This window comes from Bos grunniens, chromosome 18 (assembly GCF_055505025.1).
Source record: "Bos grunniens cultivar Pamir isolate PY7600 chromosome 18, Bosgru_T2T1.0, whole genome shotgun sequence".
Taxonomy (NCBI): Eukaryota; Metazoa; Chordata; class Mammalia; order Artiodactyla; family Bovidae; genus Bos; species Bos grunniens.
This window is the reverse complement of record NC_141182.1, coordinates 54,594,875-54,615,636: the sequence shown is the minus strand read 5'-3', so window position 1 is coordinate 54,615,636 and position 20,762 is coordinate 54,594,875. Positions and strand designations below refer to the sequence as shown.

The 20,762-nt window shown below is 45.5% G+C and overlaps 1 protein-coding gene across 1 annotated transcript; it reads right to left on the bottom strand.

The window, feature by feature from the left end:
• Positions 1 to 5,781: 5,781 nt before the first annotated feature.
• C5AR1 (complement C5a receptor 1) lies at positions 5,782 to 20,556 on the bottom strand. The gene is made up of 2 exons (XM_086353314.1): positions 20,504 to 20,556; positions 5,782 to 8,414 (listed from the first exon to the last, which is right to left on the bottom strand). Exons 1-2 carry the CDS (start codon positions 20,504 to 20,506, stop codon positions 7,359 to 7,361), a joined length of 1,059 nt encoding a protein of 352 aa, XP_086209440.1. The 5' UTR covers positions 20,507 to 20,556; the 3' UTR covers positions 5,782 to 7,358.
• Between the last annotated feature and the right edge of the window lie 206 nt (positions 20,557 to 20,762).

The window sequence follows — 20,762 nt, the reverse complement described above, 5'->3', positions numbered from 1 at the left end:
CATCCCGCCAGCCCTAAGCCCCCTGTGGGAACCCACCCTGGTCAGAAAGAGAAAGTAACATGGGAGCAGTCCCAGGGGGTGAGGGCAGGTATGGGAGGGGACACCGTCCTTTATGAGCTCAAACCTCCTCTGATCTTGAGGTTACAAAATGTATTTCTCAGATCACTTAAACTGCTTGGTCACTGAGTCCCAGCTAACTGTTTCTTGGATTCTAGGAAGCTAAGGTTTGCTGCTGTCTCTGGAGCTGGAGGTTCTTATCTGGGGAGCTGGGGGATGCTGTGAATGGAGACAGGGACACAGATGTTATGAAAAGTTGGGGGATCATTTAAGGAGTGGGGTTCCTTTTATAGACGCCCTATGAGATCCTGAGTATTGGCCCCTCAACACGATACAATAAGGACATCTTAGAAGTCCGATTATTTGGGGCCCCATGGACTGTAGCTTGCCAGGCTCGTCTGCCCGTGGAGTTTTCCAGGCACGAGTACTGCAGTGGGTTGCCATGCCCTCCTCCAGGGGATCTTCCTGACCTAGGGTTGGAGCCCTCATCTCTTAAGTCTCCTGCACTGGGTGGCAGATTCTTTACCATTAGCACCACCTAGGAAGCCCTTTAGAAGTTTGTTCAGTTCATCCATATGAAATTTGTCATTTTTTGTGAGTCATAATAGGTTGAAGTCTGGCAAATCTGTGGCAACGGAAAGCAGATTAGTGATGGCCAGAACCTGAGGGGAAGGGAGGGATGTGAATGGAAAGTTACTGCTTAATGGGTTCTTCCTTTTGGGGTGATGAAAATGTTCTAGATGGACTTCCCTGGTGGTCCAGGGATTTAGACTCCATGCTCCCCATGCAGGGGTCACAAGTGCAATCCCTGGTTGGGGAACAAGATCCCACATGCTGCACAGTATGGCCTATATATATATATATATATATATAAATTTTAAAAATAAAATGTGTGTTTCTTTAAAAAAAAAGAAAGTGTTCTGGACCTAGCTACAGATAGTAGTCTGTTATAAGTAGTACTAGTTAGAAATAGTAGTCAGAGTTGCACAACATTGTGGATGTACTAAATGTTACTAATGGTGAGTTTTACATTATGCATATCATACAATTTTTTTAAAATAATAAGCTCTTATGCCCCCTCACCCCAAAATAGGATGAAGTCTGGTAATTTCATAAAGTTCACCCTAATGGGACTTCTCCAGTGGTTCAGTAAAGAATACACCTGCAAAATGCAGGAGACCAGGGTTCAATCCCCAGGTCCGTTAGATCCCCTGGAGAAGGAAATGGCAACCCACTCCAGTATTCTTGCCTGGAGAATCCCATGGACAGAAGAGCCTGGTGGGCTACAGTCCATAGAGTCACAAGAATCAGACATAACTTAGAGACTAAACCACCACACCAGGGGCTAATAGAATTCCAGAAGCCCAAAAGGGTGAGTGGCCCACACAGGGAAACCAGTCTCTTTTGAACAATATATATATTACTACAAGATATCTGATGCATGAAAAAGTGTGTCTGTAACGTGTGAAGTAAAGAGTACAACAAAACAAGCAGCTGTAAAAATCACCATCCAGCTTAGAATCTGAATTTCTAGCCCAAGGGTAACTTTTTGGTGAGGGAACTGAGAGTAAGTATGTTAGTTTTTGCTGGTCAAGAGGCCATACATACTCTTTGGTAAAATGAAAGTGGCCTCAGACTGAATGGCATGGCTGTGTTCCAATAAAACTTTATTCACAAAAACAAGCAACGGGCAGGATTTGGTCCACAGGCTGGAGTTTGCTGATGGCTGAGCTAGGTCAAAGACTCTGAAGCCTAAATTGTTGAAATCACAGACTCTCAGAATGTTGGAATCACAGGCTACTTGATCTAAGGGATCCTACAACGTTAGTCACACACTATTTGAATCACAGGATTCTAGAATGTCACACCAGAATCTTCACATGTTAGAAATACAAACTCCAGCAGTTAGATATTAAAATTTTGTAGATGATCTGAACATTAATCAAGGAAGTATAGCTCTGAGCTGTCCAATATGGTAGCCACTGGCTGCACAAGATTGCTGAGCATTTTAAATGAGGTGGATCTGAAATGAGAGCTATTGTGAGTGAAAGCTACATACCAGATTCCAAAGACTTGGTGTGAAGAAAAAACAAGAATGTGAACTCTTTCAATAACTTTTTGTACTGATCATATTTTGAAATGATAGTACTTGAAATATATTCGGTTCAATAAAATATAGCATTCAATTATTTTACCCGATTCATTTTGTTTCTCTTTGCTTGTCTCTTGCTTGGCTGCTGAAAAAATCTAAAATTATGTGCGTGGTTCACATCATATTCCTTTCGGACAACACCAATCTGAAGTAATACCATCCTGAAGGTTGGAGATGGGGTACTTGAGAAGGTCAGGCGGCCCAGATGCAGGGGGTTTGGGAGCTCTGCCCTCCCAACTCGACCAAACCCATATCCACTTCCTTTCCCCACCACTTCCTCTTTGGTATTTGTTGACCCAGCAGATTCCTGGGGCTCCCGATTTCACAATTGCCTAGCCCATCAACCCACTTCCTTCCTGGGCAGCGCTGATCAACACCAGGCCTTAGAAAAGCCACTTGGATACCACATGTTGGTATCCAAGTGTTTCTAGAAGATCACTGTGAGGCCCAGCTTCTGGGAAGCAACTCCTTTCCAAATCAGGGTGAAGGAAAAGACCCCACTGCCTACAGCCTATTCCCCCAACCTAGGAAAGCCTGAAGGTGGCCAGGAACATGGATGGAGCACAGGGATGGGGAGATGGGAGAAAGAAGTCAGGGAGGGCTTCCTGGAGGAGGCTGCACCCTGAAGGAAGGTAGAACAGCAACAGGGGTGGTCTTTTAAAAACAGACCAGGCAGCCAAGAGACCAGGCAGGATAAAAGGCAAGGACCCAAGTGGGAGAGGATGGAGGGCTTGAACCAGGAAAGATGTGGAATGGGAAGAGGGTAGCTTCCAGAGTGGGTCCCAACTGAGGCTTGGGTGACTATATGGACCGTGGGGGCAAGCCCTTGAGTAGGGGATGAAAAGGGAAGGGGAAATTTGGGAGAAGACGCTGAGATCATTTTGAGTGAAGTAGGTGTAGAGGCTAGACCCTGAAGAGCAAGAGAGCTTGGAAGGTACTGGATGACATCACAAAAGTAAGACACATGTTCGAGAGAACTCTAGAAAGCCAACATTTAAGGGAAGAAGAAGAAAGTCTGTAGAAGAGGCAGAGAAAGATCATGCTGAAAGTGAGAGGTTAAGCCAGGGAGGGGCCCAAGTGGCTGGGAGGAAGGCGGAAGGAGGCAAGTGGGCTGTCTAGGTAGCAGGGACCTTTAAGGTCACAAGCATCTTTATGGGGGTACCAGAGCAGAAGGTAGCTGGGGCTCAGTTCCCCCAATGACCTTGCTGCCAGAGGGTCTGTATGGGTACCAACATTTACTATCAAAACCCACACACAACCTTTTCTGGAAGTCCTGCCGAGCACCTGGCACTCTAGGTGCTCACACAGCATCTTCTAATAAAATCATCCCCAGGACAGACATGACAACATGGAAATAGCAGGATTCAGCTACAGTTCCTGTCAGAATCAGACAACATCCATGCCCAGTGCCCTGTGCTGAAGCTGTTCCCTAGACTCAGCCAGCTTTTGCAAAGAGAAAGAAGGAGCTGCTATCTACGTGACGGTCTTATTCAGGGGTCACCACCTCTGTGTGGCTCCCTGGGCACTTGAAATATGCCAGTCTGAATGGAGATGTACTGTGAGTGTAACTCACACCCAGGATTTTGAAGACGTAGTACCCACCCCACCCCACCCCCCAAAAAAGTAAACTGGTATAGCCACTATAAAGAACAGCATGGAGGTTCCTTAAAAAAAAAAGAAACCTGAAATCAGAATTTCCATATGACCCAGTGATCCCGCTTCTAGTCATATGTCCGGAGAAATCTCTAATTTGAAAAGACACACGCACCCTAATGTTCATAACGGAAGTGTTCACAAAAGTCAAGACATGGAAGTTACCTAAAGGTCCGTTGACAGATGAATGGATAAAGAATATGTGGTATATAAATACATACATTGGGATATCACTCAATCATAAAAAAGAATGAAATAAAGCCATTTGCAGCGACATGGATGGACCTAGAGATGATCCTACTAAGTGAAGTCAATCAGAGAGAGAGATACAAGTATCACATGACAGCACTTACATGCAGAACCAACAAAAGTCATACAAAGGAACTTATTTACAAAATAAAAGTAGACTCACAGGCATAGAAAACAAATTTATGGTTACCAAAAAGGATAGCAGGGCACAGAGGAGACAGATAAAGTAGGAGTTTGGGATTAACATATACACATGAGTGCATATGTAGTCGTGTCCAACTCTTTGCCACCCCACGTACTATAGCTCACCAGGCTCTTCCGTCCATGGAGTTTTCCAGGCAAGAATACTTAAACAGGTTGCCATTTTCCTACTCCAAGGAATCTTCCCAACCCAGGGATCAAACCCACATCTGTGTCTCCTGAATTGGCAGGTAGATTCTTTACCACTGCGCCATGTGGAAAGCTCTTAACATATGCACAGTGCTGCTGCTGCTGTTGCTGCTGCTGCTAAGTCGCTTCAGTCGTGTCCGACTCTGTGCGACCCCATAGACGGCAGTTCACCAGGCTCCCCCATCCCTGGGATTCTCCAGGCAAGAACACTGGAGTGGGTTGCCATTTCCTTCTCCAATGCATGAAAGTGAAAAGTGAAAGTGAAGTCGCTCAGTCGTATCCGACTGTTAGCGACCCCATGGACTGCAGCCCACCAGGCTCCTCCATCCATGGGATTTTCCTGGCAAGAGTACTGGGGTGGGTTGCCATTGCTTCTCTTCAGCGTAAAAAAGAATTTAAAATGTAAAAGATCTTAGTAATAATTTTTCACAGTGATTATATGCTGAAATAAAAATATCAAGTTAAGTGAAATATATTATTGACTATATTATTATTATTATATATAGCAACATAAATTATTAATAGCATTGTTACTGTAATATATTGTTACTATATTATTATTATTACTATAATATATTCATACATATATACATTAATATAGTATTATGTGGTTTATGTTATATAATTATATATCATGTACTTGTAAACATTATTATATAATACGTTTACACAATATGTTTATATTCATATATCATGTGATATGTAATAAATTATTATAATATAATTAATATAGCATTCATATCCGTGTTGTTAGTTTAACATATAATTGCATTACATTATTGGAGAGCAAAGAGATCAAGCCAGTCAATCCTAAAGGAAATCGACTCTGAATAGTCATTGGAAGGACTGATGCTGAAGTTGAAGCTCCAGTACTTTGGCCACCTGATGCAAAGAGCCAGCTCATTGGAATAGACCCTGATATGAGATGAGGATGAGATGGTTGGATGGCATCACCGACTCAATGGACATGAGTTGGAGTAACCTCCGGGAGTTGGTGATGGACAGGGAGGCCTGGTGTGCTGCAGTTTATGTGGTTGCAAAGAGTCAGACACAACTTAGCTACTGAACAACAACATTAAATATATTGCTATTATTTTTTATTTTTATTTATTTTATTATTTTTAAATGTCTTCATGTATCTGCTGGAAAATTTTACACTTCTGTGGCTCATATCACATTTCTGTTGGACAGTGCTGTCTGTACACTATTTCCAGCCGATGCGATGCACACACACACAATCAGTAAGTAGGAATATTTCCAGGTCGATTATAAACAACACATTTCTACACTTATTCTTTATTTTCATATTTCAGGTGGTGCATACCAGCTACTTAAAAGTCCACAGGTTACATGCTATATGAGTCCATCAATACAATATTCTTGAAAGTGTCAAATGACAGAGATGGAGAGAGGATTCCCGGTTGCCAGGGCTTGGGGACAAAGCTGGGGAGGGTAGAGGACAATGGAGGTGGCTAGAAAAGCATGTCACGAGGGACTTGGCGGCTACAAAAATGTCCGGCACCTTGGCCATATCCATGTCAACATCTCGGTTGTGATATTGTAATGCCATTTTGAAAAATGTTCCTGTTACAGGAGACAGGTCAAAGACTCACAGGATCACTTTCGTATTATCACTTACAACCCAACCTCATGAGATGCTAAACGAGGTCAAGATGAAACGGTTAGTTTTCTTTTTCAGGGCAAACAAAACGTCAACTGACAACCCAAAAGAGCAAATTACCCTGGGACTCCACCCCCTGGAGGGACCCAACCCGTGTTTCCCAACCCTGGGTACCTTCCGCGTTCGTTGCTTTTCTCCATAACCACATCACATCTTTTTACTTAATACTCTTTTTTTTTTTTTTTAACCTAGTGAAGTAATGTACCAACTTACTGCTTTTCTCTCTCTCTTTTTTTTTTTTGGCCACATCACACAGCATGTCGGATGTTAGTTCCCTGACCCCAGATGGAACCCACACCCCCTGTAGTGGAAACATGGAGTCTTAACCACAAGACCATCAGGGAAGGCCCTTACTGTTTCTCTTTAAACCAACTCACTCTCCAAAGCTGAGATTGGTCCATGAATTAAAAAAAAAAAATTTTATTTCTTTATTTTGTTATTTGTGGCTGTGCTGGGTCTTCCTTGCTGCATGGACTTTCTCCAGGTGCGGCGAGCAGGGGCTACTCTATCATTGCGGTGCGGAGGCTTCTCTCCTGGAGCACAGGCTCTAGGCTCTCCAGCCCAGTAGTTGTGGCACATGGGCTTAGATGTCCCAAGGCTCACGGGATCTCCCCACCCCCGACGAGGAATCGAACTCCTGTCCCCTGCATTGGCAGGCAGGTTCTTTACCACTGAGCCACCAGTGAAGCCCAGTCCATGGATTTTTGCTTTGTCCTAAACAAGAATAACTTTTGAGATTCCAGTTTTATATAGAGAGATTTTTTTTTTGGTCAACTCTCCATAAAATAAATACAGAATTCTTTTTTTGTTGTTATTCAAAGTTTGAGTGTTTCTGTTTGTTCTGGTATCTGATATCTTCACACGCTCTGCACAGGAACGTCTTATTTTGTGGGAGGGTTTCAGGTATGTTGGTTGCCGTTTGTTTTCCAGAGTCCTTGGATGGAAAGGTTGTGGTGGGGGGTGGGGGGGCGGTCCTAGAAGAACTTATCAACCTTGGAAAATGAAGAACGATAAGATGGGTTCGCCTAGAAGAAGCAGGACGAGTCCAAGAAAGATGGAAGGAAAAGGTGGCAAATTCATTCAACCACCACCGCCCACCTGAGTTTCAAAAAGCAAAGTGAATGGACCGGAAGTTTGGCAGAGCCCTGGAAAGCTGGCGCTCAGAGAGGCCTTGCCTTACACCGCCTGGCTTTTCAGGGCCGGGGTATCCGCCGTGGAGAGCGTCTGGGACTTGCTCTCCCTGCGCACTGACTCTTCAGTCAACACGCCCCGGAGCCTGGCGGGGAGGGTCTTCAGGAACCGGGCGTGAAAGCCCTGGGCAGCGAACACGTAAATGATGGGGTTAATGCAGCAGTTGATATAAGCTAGGGAGACGCACAGGGCATCTAGACTGGACACGAGTTTGAAGCTGTCCCCGTGCACATTGAAAAAGGCCAGCATCATCCCCGTCACCTGGTAGGGCAGCCAGAAGACAAAGAAGCTGGTCACCACGGCCACCACCACCTTGAGCGTCTTGGCGGAGCGCGTGGCAGTGCGGCTCCACGCCCGAAGCAGGAGGAAGGTGTAACAGATTGCAAGCGTGACCAGCGGCCCCAGGAAGCCCACGGCCAGCCGGACGATGGCCACGGCCTTCTCCGCATATTCACGGTCCTTACCGTATGCGACGACACACATCGTCTTGGGTGGGAAGTGGTCTATGTGGACCTGACGGAACACAAAGGACGGTATGGTCAGCAGCAGAGCCAAGCCCCAGGCCACGGCACAGGCCACCCAGGCCACGCGGGCCCCTCGGTAGTTCTGGCACCAGACGGGATTGAACACCAGCAGGAAGCGGTCGGCGCTGATGGTGGCCAGGAGCAAGATGCTGGCGTACATGTTGAGAAGGATGAGAGAGGGCAGGATTCGACATGCAGCATCACCAAAGGACCAGTGGTTGTGCTGGATGATGGATGTAAACAAGATGGGCAGTGCCAGGCAGGAGAGGAAGTCGGCCACCGCTAGGTTGAGAAACCAGATGGCGTTGACGGTCCGCTTGACCTCGGACCCTGTCACCCAGACCACCATGGCGTTGCCGGGCACCCCGATCAGGAAGACGGCCGCGAAGATCACCAGGGCGATCACATCTGGGACACGCAGTCTGTGGGTGAGGGAAGAGGCATCCACCAAGACATCGGGGTTCGAGGTCCATTTATCATAATCAGAGTAGTCAGGGGTGCTGAGAGCCATGGAGTCCTGGGTGGAATCAGAGAGGCGGGGAGAGTGTGAGTGGCAGGTAGCAAGGAGCTTGCCCGTCAGGGCCACTCAAAGCCCATCACGCCATTTCTTTAAGGCTCAGGTTTCTCCCAGGGAAACAGGGATGTTGAGGGCTGACAGCCAGCTGGGTGTCACACCCCTGATTCAAATGTTGAAAACCGGACTTCCCTGGTGGTCCCATGGTTAAGAATCCGCCTGCCAATGCAGAGGACATGGGTTCGATCCCTGGTCCAGGAAGATCTCACATGCCATGGAGCAACTAAGCCCGAGAGCCACAGCTACTGAAGCCTGTGTGTTCTAGAGCCCCCGCTCGGCAGTAAGAGAAGCCATCGCAATGAGAAGCTCCCCCACCGCAATTAAGAGAGTAGCCTCCGCTTGCCCCAATTAGAGAAAACCCATAGGCAGCAATGAAGACCCAGCACCGCCAAAAATAAATAAATAATTTTAAAAATACTTTGAGGAGAATGAACTAATAATCACATGCACGTAATTCCAAAATTGATAGCCCAAGTCTTGAACTATTACTTAAATTTTATTTTTTTTAAATTTTTACTGGAGTATAGTTGATTTACCATGTGTTAATTTCAGGTGTACAGCAGTGAAGATACATAATATCTTAAGGCAATATTTTAAAAAATCAAAATTAATGCCTCTCCAAAAAATTCCACAGTGGAAAAAAATTGGAATTTTAAATAAAGGCAATCTGCTGCAGTCATTTGTTTGGTTTATGACCTTGCCTTGTTACGCAAGAGGGATCTTCAGATGAGCCCACAGTTTTCATTCCCAGCTGGGGGTGGTTTGCAGGTTGACGCTGTCATGCAAACATATCAAGCAATGCGGGATTTTAAGTATAGTCAAGAGTTGGACCATAGAAAATGCTGAATGCCGAAGAATTGATGCTTTCAAACTGTGGTGCTGGAGAAGACTCTTGAGAGTCCTTGGACAGCAAGATCAAACCAGTCAAGCCTAAAGGAAATCAACCCTGAATGTTCATTGGAAGAACTGATGCTGAAGCTCTAATACTTTGGCCACCTGATGGGAAGAGCCAACTCATTGGAAAAGATTCTAATGTTGGGAAAGATGGAGGGCAGAAGGAGAAGGGGGCAACAGAGGATGAGATGGTTGGATGGCATCGCTGACTCGATGGACATGAGTTTGAGCAACTCCAGGAGATAGTGAAGGAGAGGGAAGCCTGGCATGCTGCAGTCCATGGGGTCAGACAGGACTTAGCAACTGAACAACAGCAAGTCAGAAGAACTGGGGCTCCTTGGAGAAAAGTTGGTTCCTGTCCTGGGACAGAAAATATCCAAGATGAGGCCAGAACATCCCACACTAGAAATTAAGAAAAATTTTAAGTAACAATAGGGACATATCAAAATGTCCCTGATGGTTCAGTGGTTGAGATTCCACCTTCCAATGCAGTTGGTGCAGGTTCGATCCCTGGTCAGGGAATTAAGATCCCACATGTCACATGGTGTGGCAAAAAAAAAAAAAAGAGAGAGAGCGAGCCTGAAAGAGCCCACACTAGCCAGAAAGTGAAAGTGAAAGTCACTCAGTCGTGTCTGACTCTTTGTGACCCCATAGATGGCAGCCCACTAGGCTCCTCTGTCCCTGGGATTCTCCAGGCAAGAATGCTGGAGTGGGTAGCCTTTCCCTTCTCCATGGGGATCGAACCCAGGTCTCCTGCATTGCAGGCAGATTCTTTACCAGCTGAGCCACAAGGGAAGCCCAAGATCATTGGCATGGGTGGCCTATCCCTTCTCCAGTGGATCTTCCCAACCCAGGAATCCAACTGGGGTCTCCTGCATTGCAGGCAGATTCTTTACCAACTGAGCTATGAGGGACACTAGCCAGAAGATGGGACAATTTGAGTATTTAATAATAATAATAACTGATGGAATAAAATATATATTAATAGTAAAGATCTCTGAGTTCATAATGATAATAAAATCAAGTAAGTCATTGGTCACATTTTTATTCTGAAAAGGGAATGAATCAAGCACTTATCCTGCCGTTTCTGTACAGAGTATTATTTCAGAGAAATAAAGAGTCAATGTGGGAGGTCCTTCTTTAGAGAAGACTCTAAAAATAATTCCTGCAGAAGGAATGAAATAAATTTAAGGAAATATGGATCTGGATGATGGACAACAATATCTAATAAAACCATCATGTGAAAAACAGACAGGAACCTTACAATAAATCGGTGCTGGCACCACAAACCCTCCCATCAACCTCAGCACTCGGACAAGAGAGACGAGTAGATATCTGTTCTGATGTGATGCGGAAAAACGACGATACAGCACCAGGGCTTCCCTCATAGTTCACTCAGTAAAGAATCTGCCTGCAGTATGGTAGACTCGGGTTTGATTCCTGGGTCAGGAAGATCCCCTGGAGAAGGAAATGGCAACCCACTCCAGTATTCTTGCCTGGAGAATCCCATGGATGGAGGAGCCTGGTGGGCTACAGCCCGTGGTGTCACAAGAGTCAGACACGACTTAGCGACTAAACCACCACGGAGGTTTTTTTGCCAAAAAAAAAAATAAAGAAAGAATGTGAATCTAATCAAGGTCTTAGATCTAAAACTACCAGTTTACAGGAAAAGCAGGTGAGAGAGGAACATGATAAATAACACCACAAGGACAAAACCAGACCAATCAGAGCTTAGGAAACTCTACAGGACAAATGGTATTGTTTCTCTCACAAATAAATGGCATTTTTAAAATAGGAAGAGGAAAAAAAATGGAACAGAAAGTGTCATGGATTAGAAGAGATTTATAGATAAAAAGTTATGACCAACCTAGATAGCATATTGAAAAGCAGAGACATTACTTTGCCAACAAAGGTCCATCTAGTCAAGGCTATGGTTTTTCCAGTGGTCATGAATGGATGCAAGAGTTGGACTGTGAAGAAAGCTGAGTGCCAAAGAATTGATGCTTTTGAACTGTGGTGTTGGAGAAGACTCTTGAGAGTCCCTTGGACTGCAAGGAGATCCAACCAGTCCATTCTAAAGGAGATCAGCCCTGGGTTTCTTTGGAAGGAATGATGCTGAAGCTGAAACTCCAGTACTTTGGCCACCTCATGCAAAGAGTTGACTCATTGGAAAAGACTCTGATGCTGGGAGGGATTCGGGGCAGGAGGAGAAGGGGACAATAGAGGATGAGATGGCTGGATGGCATCACTGGCTCAATGGATGTGAGTCTGAGTGAACTCCGGGAGATGGAGTTGGACAGGGAGGCCTGGCGTGCTGCAATTCATGGGGTCGCAAAGAGTCAGACACGACTGAGTGACTGAACTGAACTGAACTGAATAAGGACCTACTGTAGAGCACAGGGAACGCATTTCAATATTCTGTAATGACCTATTTGGGAAAAGAATCTAAGAAAAGAGTGAAATATATGTGTATATAACTGATATATTTTGCCATACAGCAGAAATGAACACAGCATTGTAAATCAACTGTTTATTGTTGTTTGGTCACTTAGTCGTGTCGGACTCCTTTGCAACCCCATGGACTGTAGCCCGCCAGGTTCCTCTGTCCCTGGGGTTCTCCAGGCAAGATTACTGGAGTGGTAAGGTGATAATTCCAACTGGAGACAAAGCCGACGTGAGGGTTAAAAGTGTCTCATTTAGTAACGACGTGAGCACCTCTTTGTGAAATTGCAGCCTGTGTAATGTACATGTTAAAAGGGTGCATTATTGTAGAGAGTCCTGTAAAGTCATCCAGACTTGCTATGAACACTAATTGCCATTTGAAGCCACTGGTAGACAGTGGCTCCGCTCTAAACCCCTTTTTAGCAATTGTATTTTTTTCCTGATTATATTTTTAGCGTAGTTGGCTGTTGATGTGGACAAGTATTTTATGCACTTTTGGTGATGTTTCAGTTTTATGTACTCTTCTGACATCAGAAAAGTACCACTGGTTGTTCGCAGCCTCATTGTATAATCAGCCGACCACAGGCTTCCATATATAACAAAGTAATTAATATTGTGCAAGTGTCAAATGCTTCTGTTGTGAAAGCAGTGTTCGGAAAATGAGAAATTATTTAAAATGGTTACGAAATACTAGTCAGTTTCATAATCCCCACGTTCCGCCCTTAAAGGTCTGCTTTACCAGAGAAAGGGTCGCTTATTTGTCATTGCAAGATTCTTAGAAAATGTGTTTAATCCCTCTTAAATACAATCAGTCCTAAAGAGTCTGTATTATTTCAGTCTGTTGGGTACAGAGTACAAGCTGCAATCAAAGGAGGGAGAGGAGGTTTCCCACTGTCTCTCTTAAGCTGTACAATTTTTTTCCTCCAGTGTTTTGTTTTATATAGGTTTTGAATTCCTGTATCTTTTAGTGTGTGTACTGAATACTGCCTATGTACTATTCTGATTGTTTGCTCTAGTTTACTAGCAGTAAAAGACCTGTTAATCACATACAACAAAAAAGAATACTGGAGTGGGTTGCCATTTTCTCTTTCTGGGGATCTTCCCCACCCAGCGATCGAACCCACATCTCTTGTGTCTCTCTTGTGGCACGTGGATTCTTTACCACTGAGCCCCCTGGGAAGCCCACTATACCGTAGTAAAAATTTTTAAAGGAGAGAGAGAGATTTAAGAAGTAGATATACCAAAGATAATACGGAGACCAAGCCTGGATCTTGATTGGAATAGTCGTATGGAAAATAAGATATTTTGGAGACATCTGGGAGATTTTAAAATAGACTGGATATCCAACAACAGTAAGGAACCATTGCTTATTCTATTGAGGGTGATAGGATATTGTATTTATGTTTTCAAAAAGTGGTAGAAGACAGTTTCTGATAGAGGTTTCACATGCTGCCGCTGCTGCCAAGTCACTTCAGTCGTGTCCGACTCTGTGTGACCCCTGAGACAGCAGCCCACCAGGCTCCCCGGTCCCCGGGACTCTTCAGGCAAGAACACTGGAGTGGGTTGCCATTTCCTTCTCCAATGCCTGAAAGCGAAAAGTGAAAGTGAAGTCGCTCAGTCGTGTCCGACTCTGAGTGACCCCATGGACTGCAGCCTACCAGGCTCCTCCATCCATGGGATTTTCCAGGCAAGAGTACTGGAGTGGGGTGCCATTGCCTTCTCCAAGAGGTTTCACATAGCAGGTGAAATAGGATGTTTGGGGTTTGCTTTAAAAATTTCAGAAAAAAAAAAAGGAAGAGAGGAGGGAAGGAGAGAGGACCAAGGATGACTAAGAATGGGAAAGTGTTGATAACTGTGGGTGCTGGGTCATGAGTACGTTGGACATTCACTTCATTCTCTCTGCTTTTGTGGGTTTGATATTTTCCATAATAAAATAAAGAACAGAGTCTTGAGTACTTTCTTTGCCCTCCAAAGAGAGAAAAGAGCAGCAGCTGAATGAGAAACAGCCTTGGATGCAAAACAATAACCCGGAGGCACCAAACACAGGCAGAAGAAAAATCCCCATGCAGGACCAGGAGTGATCCCACCAAGGCAGCCAGTGTTTATCGAGCATCTACGTTTAAGTACAGCATTAGCTCTTTCAGTCCCGACCAAGACCCTACAAGTAGGTCCTGTGAATATGCCCCTTTTATTGACAAGGAAACAGAGGCACTGGAAGATGAAGTAGCCTGTTCCAGTCATGTAGACGGGAATTCAACTTTCTTTAGATTGGTATGCAAACCCAGAGAGGCTGCCCTTGGGCAGTTCCAGAGGTTGGAAGGGGGCCTCCAAGGACACCCAAGGGGCAAACTCCGTAGTCCCTGGAGCCCATCCCTGAAGGTGATTTTGTCACCAGCCCAGGGAAAGGAGGCAGAGAAAAACACAGATCACTGTTACAGAAATATTCAGAGCTGGATTTTTAGGGTACTTGAATTTGCAGGCTGAGGTTTTGACCCACTAACCACCCAGCTCATAGATTGAATAAGATGAAAAATGCTCAAGAACCTGGCAAGGTGCCTGGTACACAGTAGGGAGATAAGAAACGGCAATGCTCTTATTTCCCGTTGATCTTACAATTGTTGGAGAGCTCAGATCTTTCTCTGAACCATTCTTTTTAATTTCTAGTTCCTCTATGTTCCCTTAAGGTCAACCAGGTCAGCCAGGCTGATGGCCCAGCATATTTGCTGGTACGGCCATAGCGGAGATCAAATTACTCAAAGAGGAAAGGTCTGTGTCAACTGAAGAGTGGATGAACTGGGCATGGTATATCTAGGTAGCGGAATATTATTCAGCCATAAAAAGGGATGAAGTACTGACACATGCTACAATGTGGATGAAGCTTGTAAGCATTATGCTGAGTGAAAGAAGTCAGAATCGTACTATACGCTTCCATTCATATGAAATGTCTAAAACAGGCAAATCCGTAGAAATGGGAGATGTGCTCGTAACAGCCAGGAGCTAGGAGAGCAGGAGCAGGGAGGGAGTGCTTAGTGGGTTCAGGGTTTCTTTGGAGGGTGATGAATAGTTTCTGGAAATCGATAAAGGTGGTATTGGAAATCAATAAAGGTGGTATTGGGGACAGGGCTTCCCCAGTGGCTCCATGGTAAAGAATCTGCCTGCAAGGCAGGAGACTTGAGTTCGATCCCTGGGTCAGGAAGATCTCCTAGAGGAGGGCATAGCAACCCACTCCAGTATTCCTGCCTGGAGAATCCTATGACCAGAGGAGCCTGGTGGGCTATGGTCCATAGGGTCACAAAGAGTCGGACACGACTGAAGCAACTTAGCCGCACGCAGTGATGGGGCAGCACTGAATGCGCTCAGTGCCACCGAATGGTGCACTTCAAAATGGTGAAGTATACGTTTTGTGGCATTTTGGTCGATTAAAATGAAAATGCCAGTGTCCTAAAGACAAGGAAGGGCCAAGGGACTGTTCCAGACGAGTGGGGATTAAAAGACCAGAACACCCAAATGTGATGAGACATCCTGGACCACAGCCTGGAGCAGGAAAGACAGATTCACTCTGAAGGGCATTATTCGGACCACGGAGCAAGTTTTAACTTGATCTATGGACTGGATCACAATATCGCGTCAAATGTTAAATTCCCTGACAGTGATCACTGTACTCATGTAAATGAATGTCTTTGTTTTTGAGAAGGAGACCCTGAGATATTTAGGAGCAAAGGATGCCTGCGACTTCCTCTCAATTGGTTCAGGAAAAAAAAAAATGTGGTAGATGATAGATTAATCAATAGAAGGGACAGATAGATAGAGCAAACCTGGAGAATCTAGGTCAAGAGAGTATGGAAGTTCCCTGTATTATTCTTGTAATTTTTTCTGTAAGTGTGAAGATGTTTCCAAAAAAGTTAAAATGATTGCTTTATTTCCACTCATAAAGAGACTCTGCCCTGAGTCACCCGCCTGACAATCCTCACCTCCAGCACCCTGACCTCCCTTTTTCTACTCTGGGACCCCCCAAGCTCAGATCACTAAAGGGTCAATGCTGGGCATGGCAAGAGGCCCCAGATCCTGCCCAGGGGGACCCTGCACTGTAGCGGATGGTTAAATGTTTTAAGTGTCCACCGTGGACATGATAACACAAAACTAACTTCGATCTCTGCTCATTTCACAAGCTCTGGACTATGCTGCAGAATAATCCAGACCCCAGAAGGGGACGCCTCCCCACTCCCTGCTCCCACGCGCACCATTACCCCTCACATCAGCTGACAAAGATCCTCGCCTGGGATGAGCTCACACAGCCCTTCCCTCTCACTGACTTCACGAGGGCAGGAAAAAGATGCAGATTCTAACGCTCTGCGGTTTTTAGGATCCTCCTGATGTAAATGGCTTAAAAAGTTTAGCCATGACAGTATCTCTATAAAGAAGGGAAACAGCTGAAGTGTCCACGCAACAGGCAACTGGCTCAATGAGGATGACACATCCAGGCAAAACAATTCTATGCAACCAGCAGAAGAATGAGGAAGTTTACCTACGGGTGGGTGTGGAAAGAACTCTAAGATCTAGGGTGAAACAGGACAAGTGAGAACAGTGTGTGAAGCAACACTACCTACCAAAGAGGAATCATTCTTCCTCTCTGTTTTTCTCTCTCCTCCCAACCCCCTCTCCCTTCCTCACCACTTCCCCTCTGTGTCTATCTCTGTCGATTTCTCTCTCCTGAGTGTCTGCACAGACTAGCTCCAGAAGCAGGCAAAAGAAATTTGGAACAGTGGTTGCCCCAGGGGAAGGGAAGTAGGAGGTTGGTATACTTTCTGGGGGGCAGGGGGCAGGGTTGGCCCCGGCTAAGAGGCATGTGGGATCCTAGTTACCCAACCAGGCATCGAACCTGTATCCGCTGCATTGGAAGCACAGAATCTTAGCCACTGGATTGCCAGGGAAGTCCCTCATCATATATGCTTTTGTTCTTCTGATATGTAGAGCCATATCAGTGAATATACCACCCATTCCCTTCTCCCCAGAAATGGATATTATATAGCCTCTACAAAATAATTTGTGGTTCTACCATTCTAGAAGGGGCTTCCCAGGTAGCTCAGCAGTAAAGAATCCACCTGCCAAGCTGGAGATGCACATTTGCTCCATGGGTCAGAAAGATCCCCTGGAGAAGGAAATGGCAACCCACTCCAGTATTCTTGCCTGGGGAATCCCACGGACAGAGGAGCCTGGCGGGCTACAGTCCATGGAGTCTCAAAGAGTGGGACACGACTTGGCAGCTGGGCACACACCCAAGTGCAATTCTAGGAGTCTAGGAAAGAGTCTAAGCACATTTCTTCATCTCATAAATGTTAACATCTTAGAGATTGGCTCCTGTCATACCTGGCACCTGTCCTTGGAGAGGTTATGGTCTCCTGCGAGAGGGAAATTAATCACCAGGGATGGGAACTGAGCGTGTTCTACAGAGAAGCCAGCCTGGTGGGGGATCAGGAGAAGGGTGTTGGAAAAATCAAGCCACAACCCTGCGCGACCCACTCCAGTATCCTTGCCTGGGAAATCCTATGGACGGAGGAGCCTGGAGGGCTACAGTACATGGGGTCGCAAAAAAAGTCGGACACGACTTAGCCACTAAGCAACAGCAAGAACTAAGTAGAAATGAAAAAAAAACAACACTGCAACATGGTCCAAACGAAATTTCTGCACTGATGGGAATGTCCCAGAGGTGTGCCATCCGGGATGGTAGCCGCCAGTCATCTGTGGCCGTGGAGTTTGTGACATGTGGCAGATGTGTCTGGGAACTGAACTTAAACTTTGCTGTCATTTTAATTAAGTTTCACCAGCCACATGTGGCTGGTGGCTGCGTCTCAGACACCAGCCGTCTGGGGCTCCTAAGCAATTCCTAAGTGCTTCCTAGGTGTTAGTTCGTTAATTCTCTAACCACAGTGTTTACGCTACAACAAGCCCAAAGGCGGGGTTCTCTTTTTTCCCTAAGATCACAGGCTCATTTTAAGAGCCCTTGCCTACTGTTTGGAGAAGGGGCCAGATCAGAAGCTGAGAAGGAGAGGCGACTGGGATTGTCCAGCTGTGGTGCGGGATGATGGTGGTTTACTCTAGGGTGGTGAGTGTGAGGACTCATGAATGGATCAGAGGAGAACAGGGCTAAGGAGAAGATGCTTAGGAGAAAAGCAATCAGAATCACCAAGTTCTAAGTCCTTTTCATGTATCAGCTCTTCTTTTTTTGCCATCGCAAAACCCATTTTGCAGATGAGAAAACTGAGGCTACAGACAGCTTAAGAGACCTTTCCAGGTCCTCGCTGTTAGCAAGTGGCAGAGGTAGGAGAGCCCTTCAGAGAGTCCTACCCTAGAACCTTCTCTAGAGGTTACCAGGCCTCAGACGTGGTGGAAGTGAGGGGCATGCCTTCAAGGCAAAGGGTCACAAGGTAACAGGGAGGATGTCACACACCAGAAGGTGAAAGAACATCAGCGTGGCTGGCAGGTAGCCAGGGCGAGGTTGGAGGAGCCACGGATGTCATGTTAAAGGCGATGTATTTTATCCTGGGGTAATGGGGAGCCACAGATGGTCTTTGAGTCACAGAGGGACTAGATGAGAGTTTTTGTTTGGAAAGGCTCCTCTGGCTGCTGTAGGGAGGTGAGATAGAGGCAAGAGGACCAGAGAGGAGGCTGGGGCAGGGACTCAGGCCAGCAAAGATGGGCGTGATGCCCAGAGGAGGAAGAAAAGTAGGAGAGTTAAGCGGGGCAACACACCCCTTCCCTCCCTCACGGGGCTTCCATCTTGCCATCTTCAGGGCAGGGAATGTCCTGCCAACTGTCCCCTTCTTTACGGTGGAAATAATACACTCAGGAATGCTGTCAGGGCTAGGAAATACACAGAAGGCACGGTCTGCTTTTTTTTCCGGAACATCCGTCTCCCCGTTTCTACACGGACACAATGTCTTTAAACAATCCACCCACAGAACCACATAAAACCACTAAAGCATCCTCAGAAACTGGGATACGAGGGTGGGGGTGAGCATCTCGACTCATCTTCTTGAATCTGCCCAGTCTTTGAGACTCAACATCCCTGAGCACGAAGAAACACAGGCATTTACATTTTAAAAACCATGTGAAAAAGACAAACCTCCGGATCCTTTCAGGATGCGATGAACTACCTTTCAGGTTGGCAAAAACAAAAATAGTTCCATCTAAACCTGCAGATGGGTGTCTAGACAAGTAAATACTCTCCTGCTCTGAAGATGAGGAATATAAATTGGTACAGGTTTTGGCAATATCTGTTAAAATAAAAATTGTCTGTGTCTTAGATTTAGCATTTGCAGTTCTGAAAACCCAGACATGAATCCAAAGATATAATTCTGGTGTTTTAGAGTTTGCTTATTTTTTTGACTGCCCAGCCTGTGGGATCTTATCTCCCTAACCAGGGATTGAACCCAGACCCGTGACAACGAAAGTACTGGATCTTAGTCACTGGACCACCATGGAATTTTCTAATTACAAACAGCCTAAATTTCCACTGATAAGCAATGGGAACTCTCACTGGCATATGACACAGCTGATAAAAAGAAAAAGGGAATTTCCCTGAAACACACCAGGATATAACAGTATCTTTCTCACCGATCAAGCTGAAGTTTGTAAATGTCAAGTGCCTAGCACAGTGCCTGACATGCAGGTGAAGGTTGTCAATAATATTATAAGTTATTCATGTAAGAAAAAAAGCAAGATGTAGGATATCGTGTAAAAAAGACTTCTCTTTGTAGGGTAGAAAGGATAGACATATCACAGGCATTGAGCGCCAGCTGTATGCCAGCCACTGCTGAAAGAGCTTCCCATGTATTATCTCACTGAACTCTCTCCATGACCCTAGGATACAGATTTCTCTCTGTAGGGTGACTATCCCCATCTTAGTGACAAGGAGAAGGAGGCTCAGACAGACTAGTCTCTTCACCTCTTATACAAGACAGGCAGGATTTGAACCTAGTTCCAGTATGATCTCCATGTCAAAATACTCCTTACTCCCTACACTGTCGTGAACTGTTTCCAGAAGTGTTAGCCACAAACTGCTGCTCTAATCCCACCCGATCATGTTTCTGGTTACAAGGAACCAGAGCTACAAGGAATCTGAGTCTCTGGACAGGGACGGTCTTTTCACTGAATACCCTTTAAGGATTTGGGACTTAAAAAAAAAAAAAAATTACTAGTATTCACAAAGAAAAAGCTCTAGTCCATCTTTTAATTTAAAAAAATTTCTGACATTATAGAACTAAACTGAAATGTATTAATATTCCACTCCTACATTTCCATGACAAAAAAAAATCTCATGAGCCAAAAAAACACAGGGATTAGCTTATAAAACTAAATATGGATCTCAGCATCAGCTGAGCAGAGAAAGGAATGAAAACATTTTAACTTTAAAAAATCATGAGTGAATAATAAAATGTGTAGAAACAAACTTTTCAAACTATTTGGGATTGTTTAACAGAAAGGAAAAGTCAAAGCTAATCACCGGCTCTACAACCCCTTGACAGTCTTACTCCTTAGCTGCTTCCCAGCCCCGGAGCGGGAGAGGAAGGTGAGGCGAGAAGGGGAGAGGTCAGGGACTGGGAGGAGGAGGAAGGCAAAAGGGAGCAGATGGCACCAAGAAGGGAGACCACACACATAGCGGGTGTCTGCCCCCCACTCCCCACCCCAAGACTCACCATCTTTAGATCTCTCCCAGATCCTCCTCTGATCAAAGGCTCCCAAGGGCTGTGGTTTGCAAGCCCCAAGGGAGGGTGCAGATAACCAGAGAGGAAATGACCCGTCTTACCCCTCTGGGGTTCTCATTGGTCTGGGGCTCGGGGTTTCTTCCGCAAGGCACTCACCCAGTGAACCCTGAACACCTCCTCCAGCCGCTCCATGGAAGGGGCCAGGAGGAAGTTCCAGGTCCCAGGAGGAAGGAAGCCAGACATTAGAGAT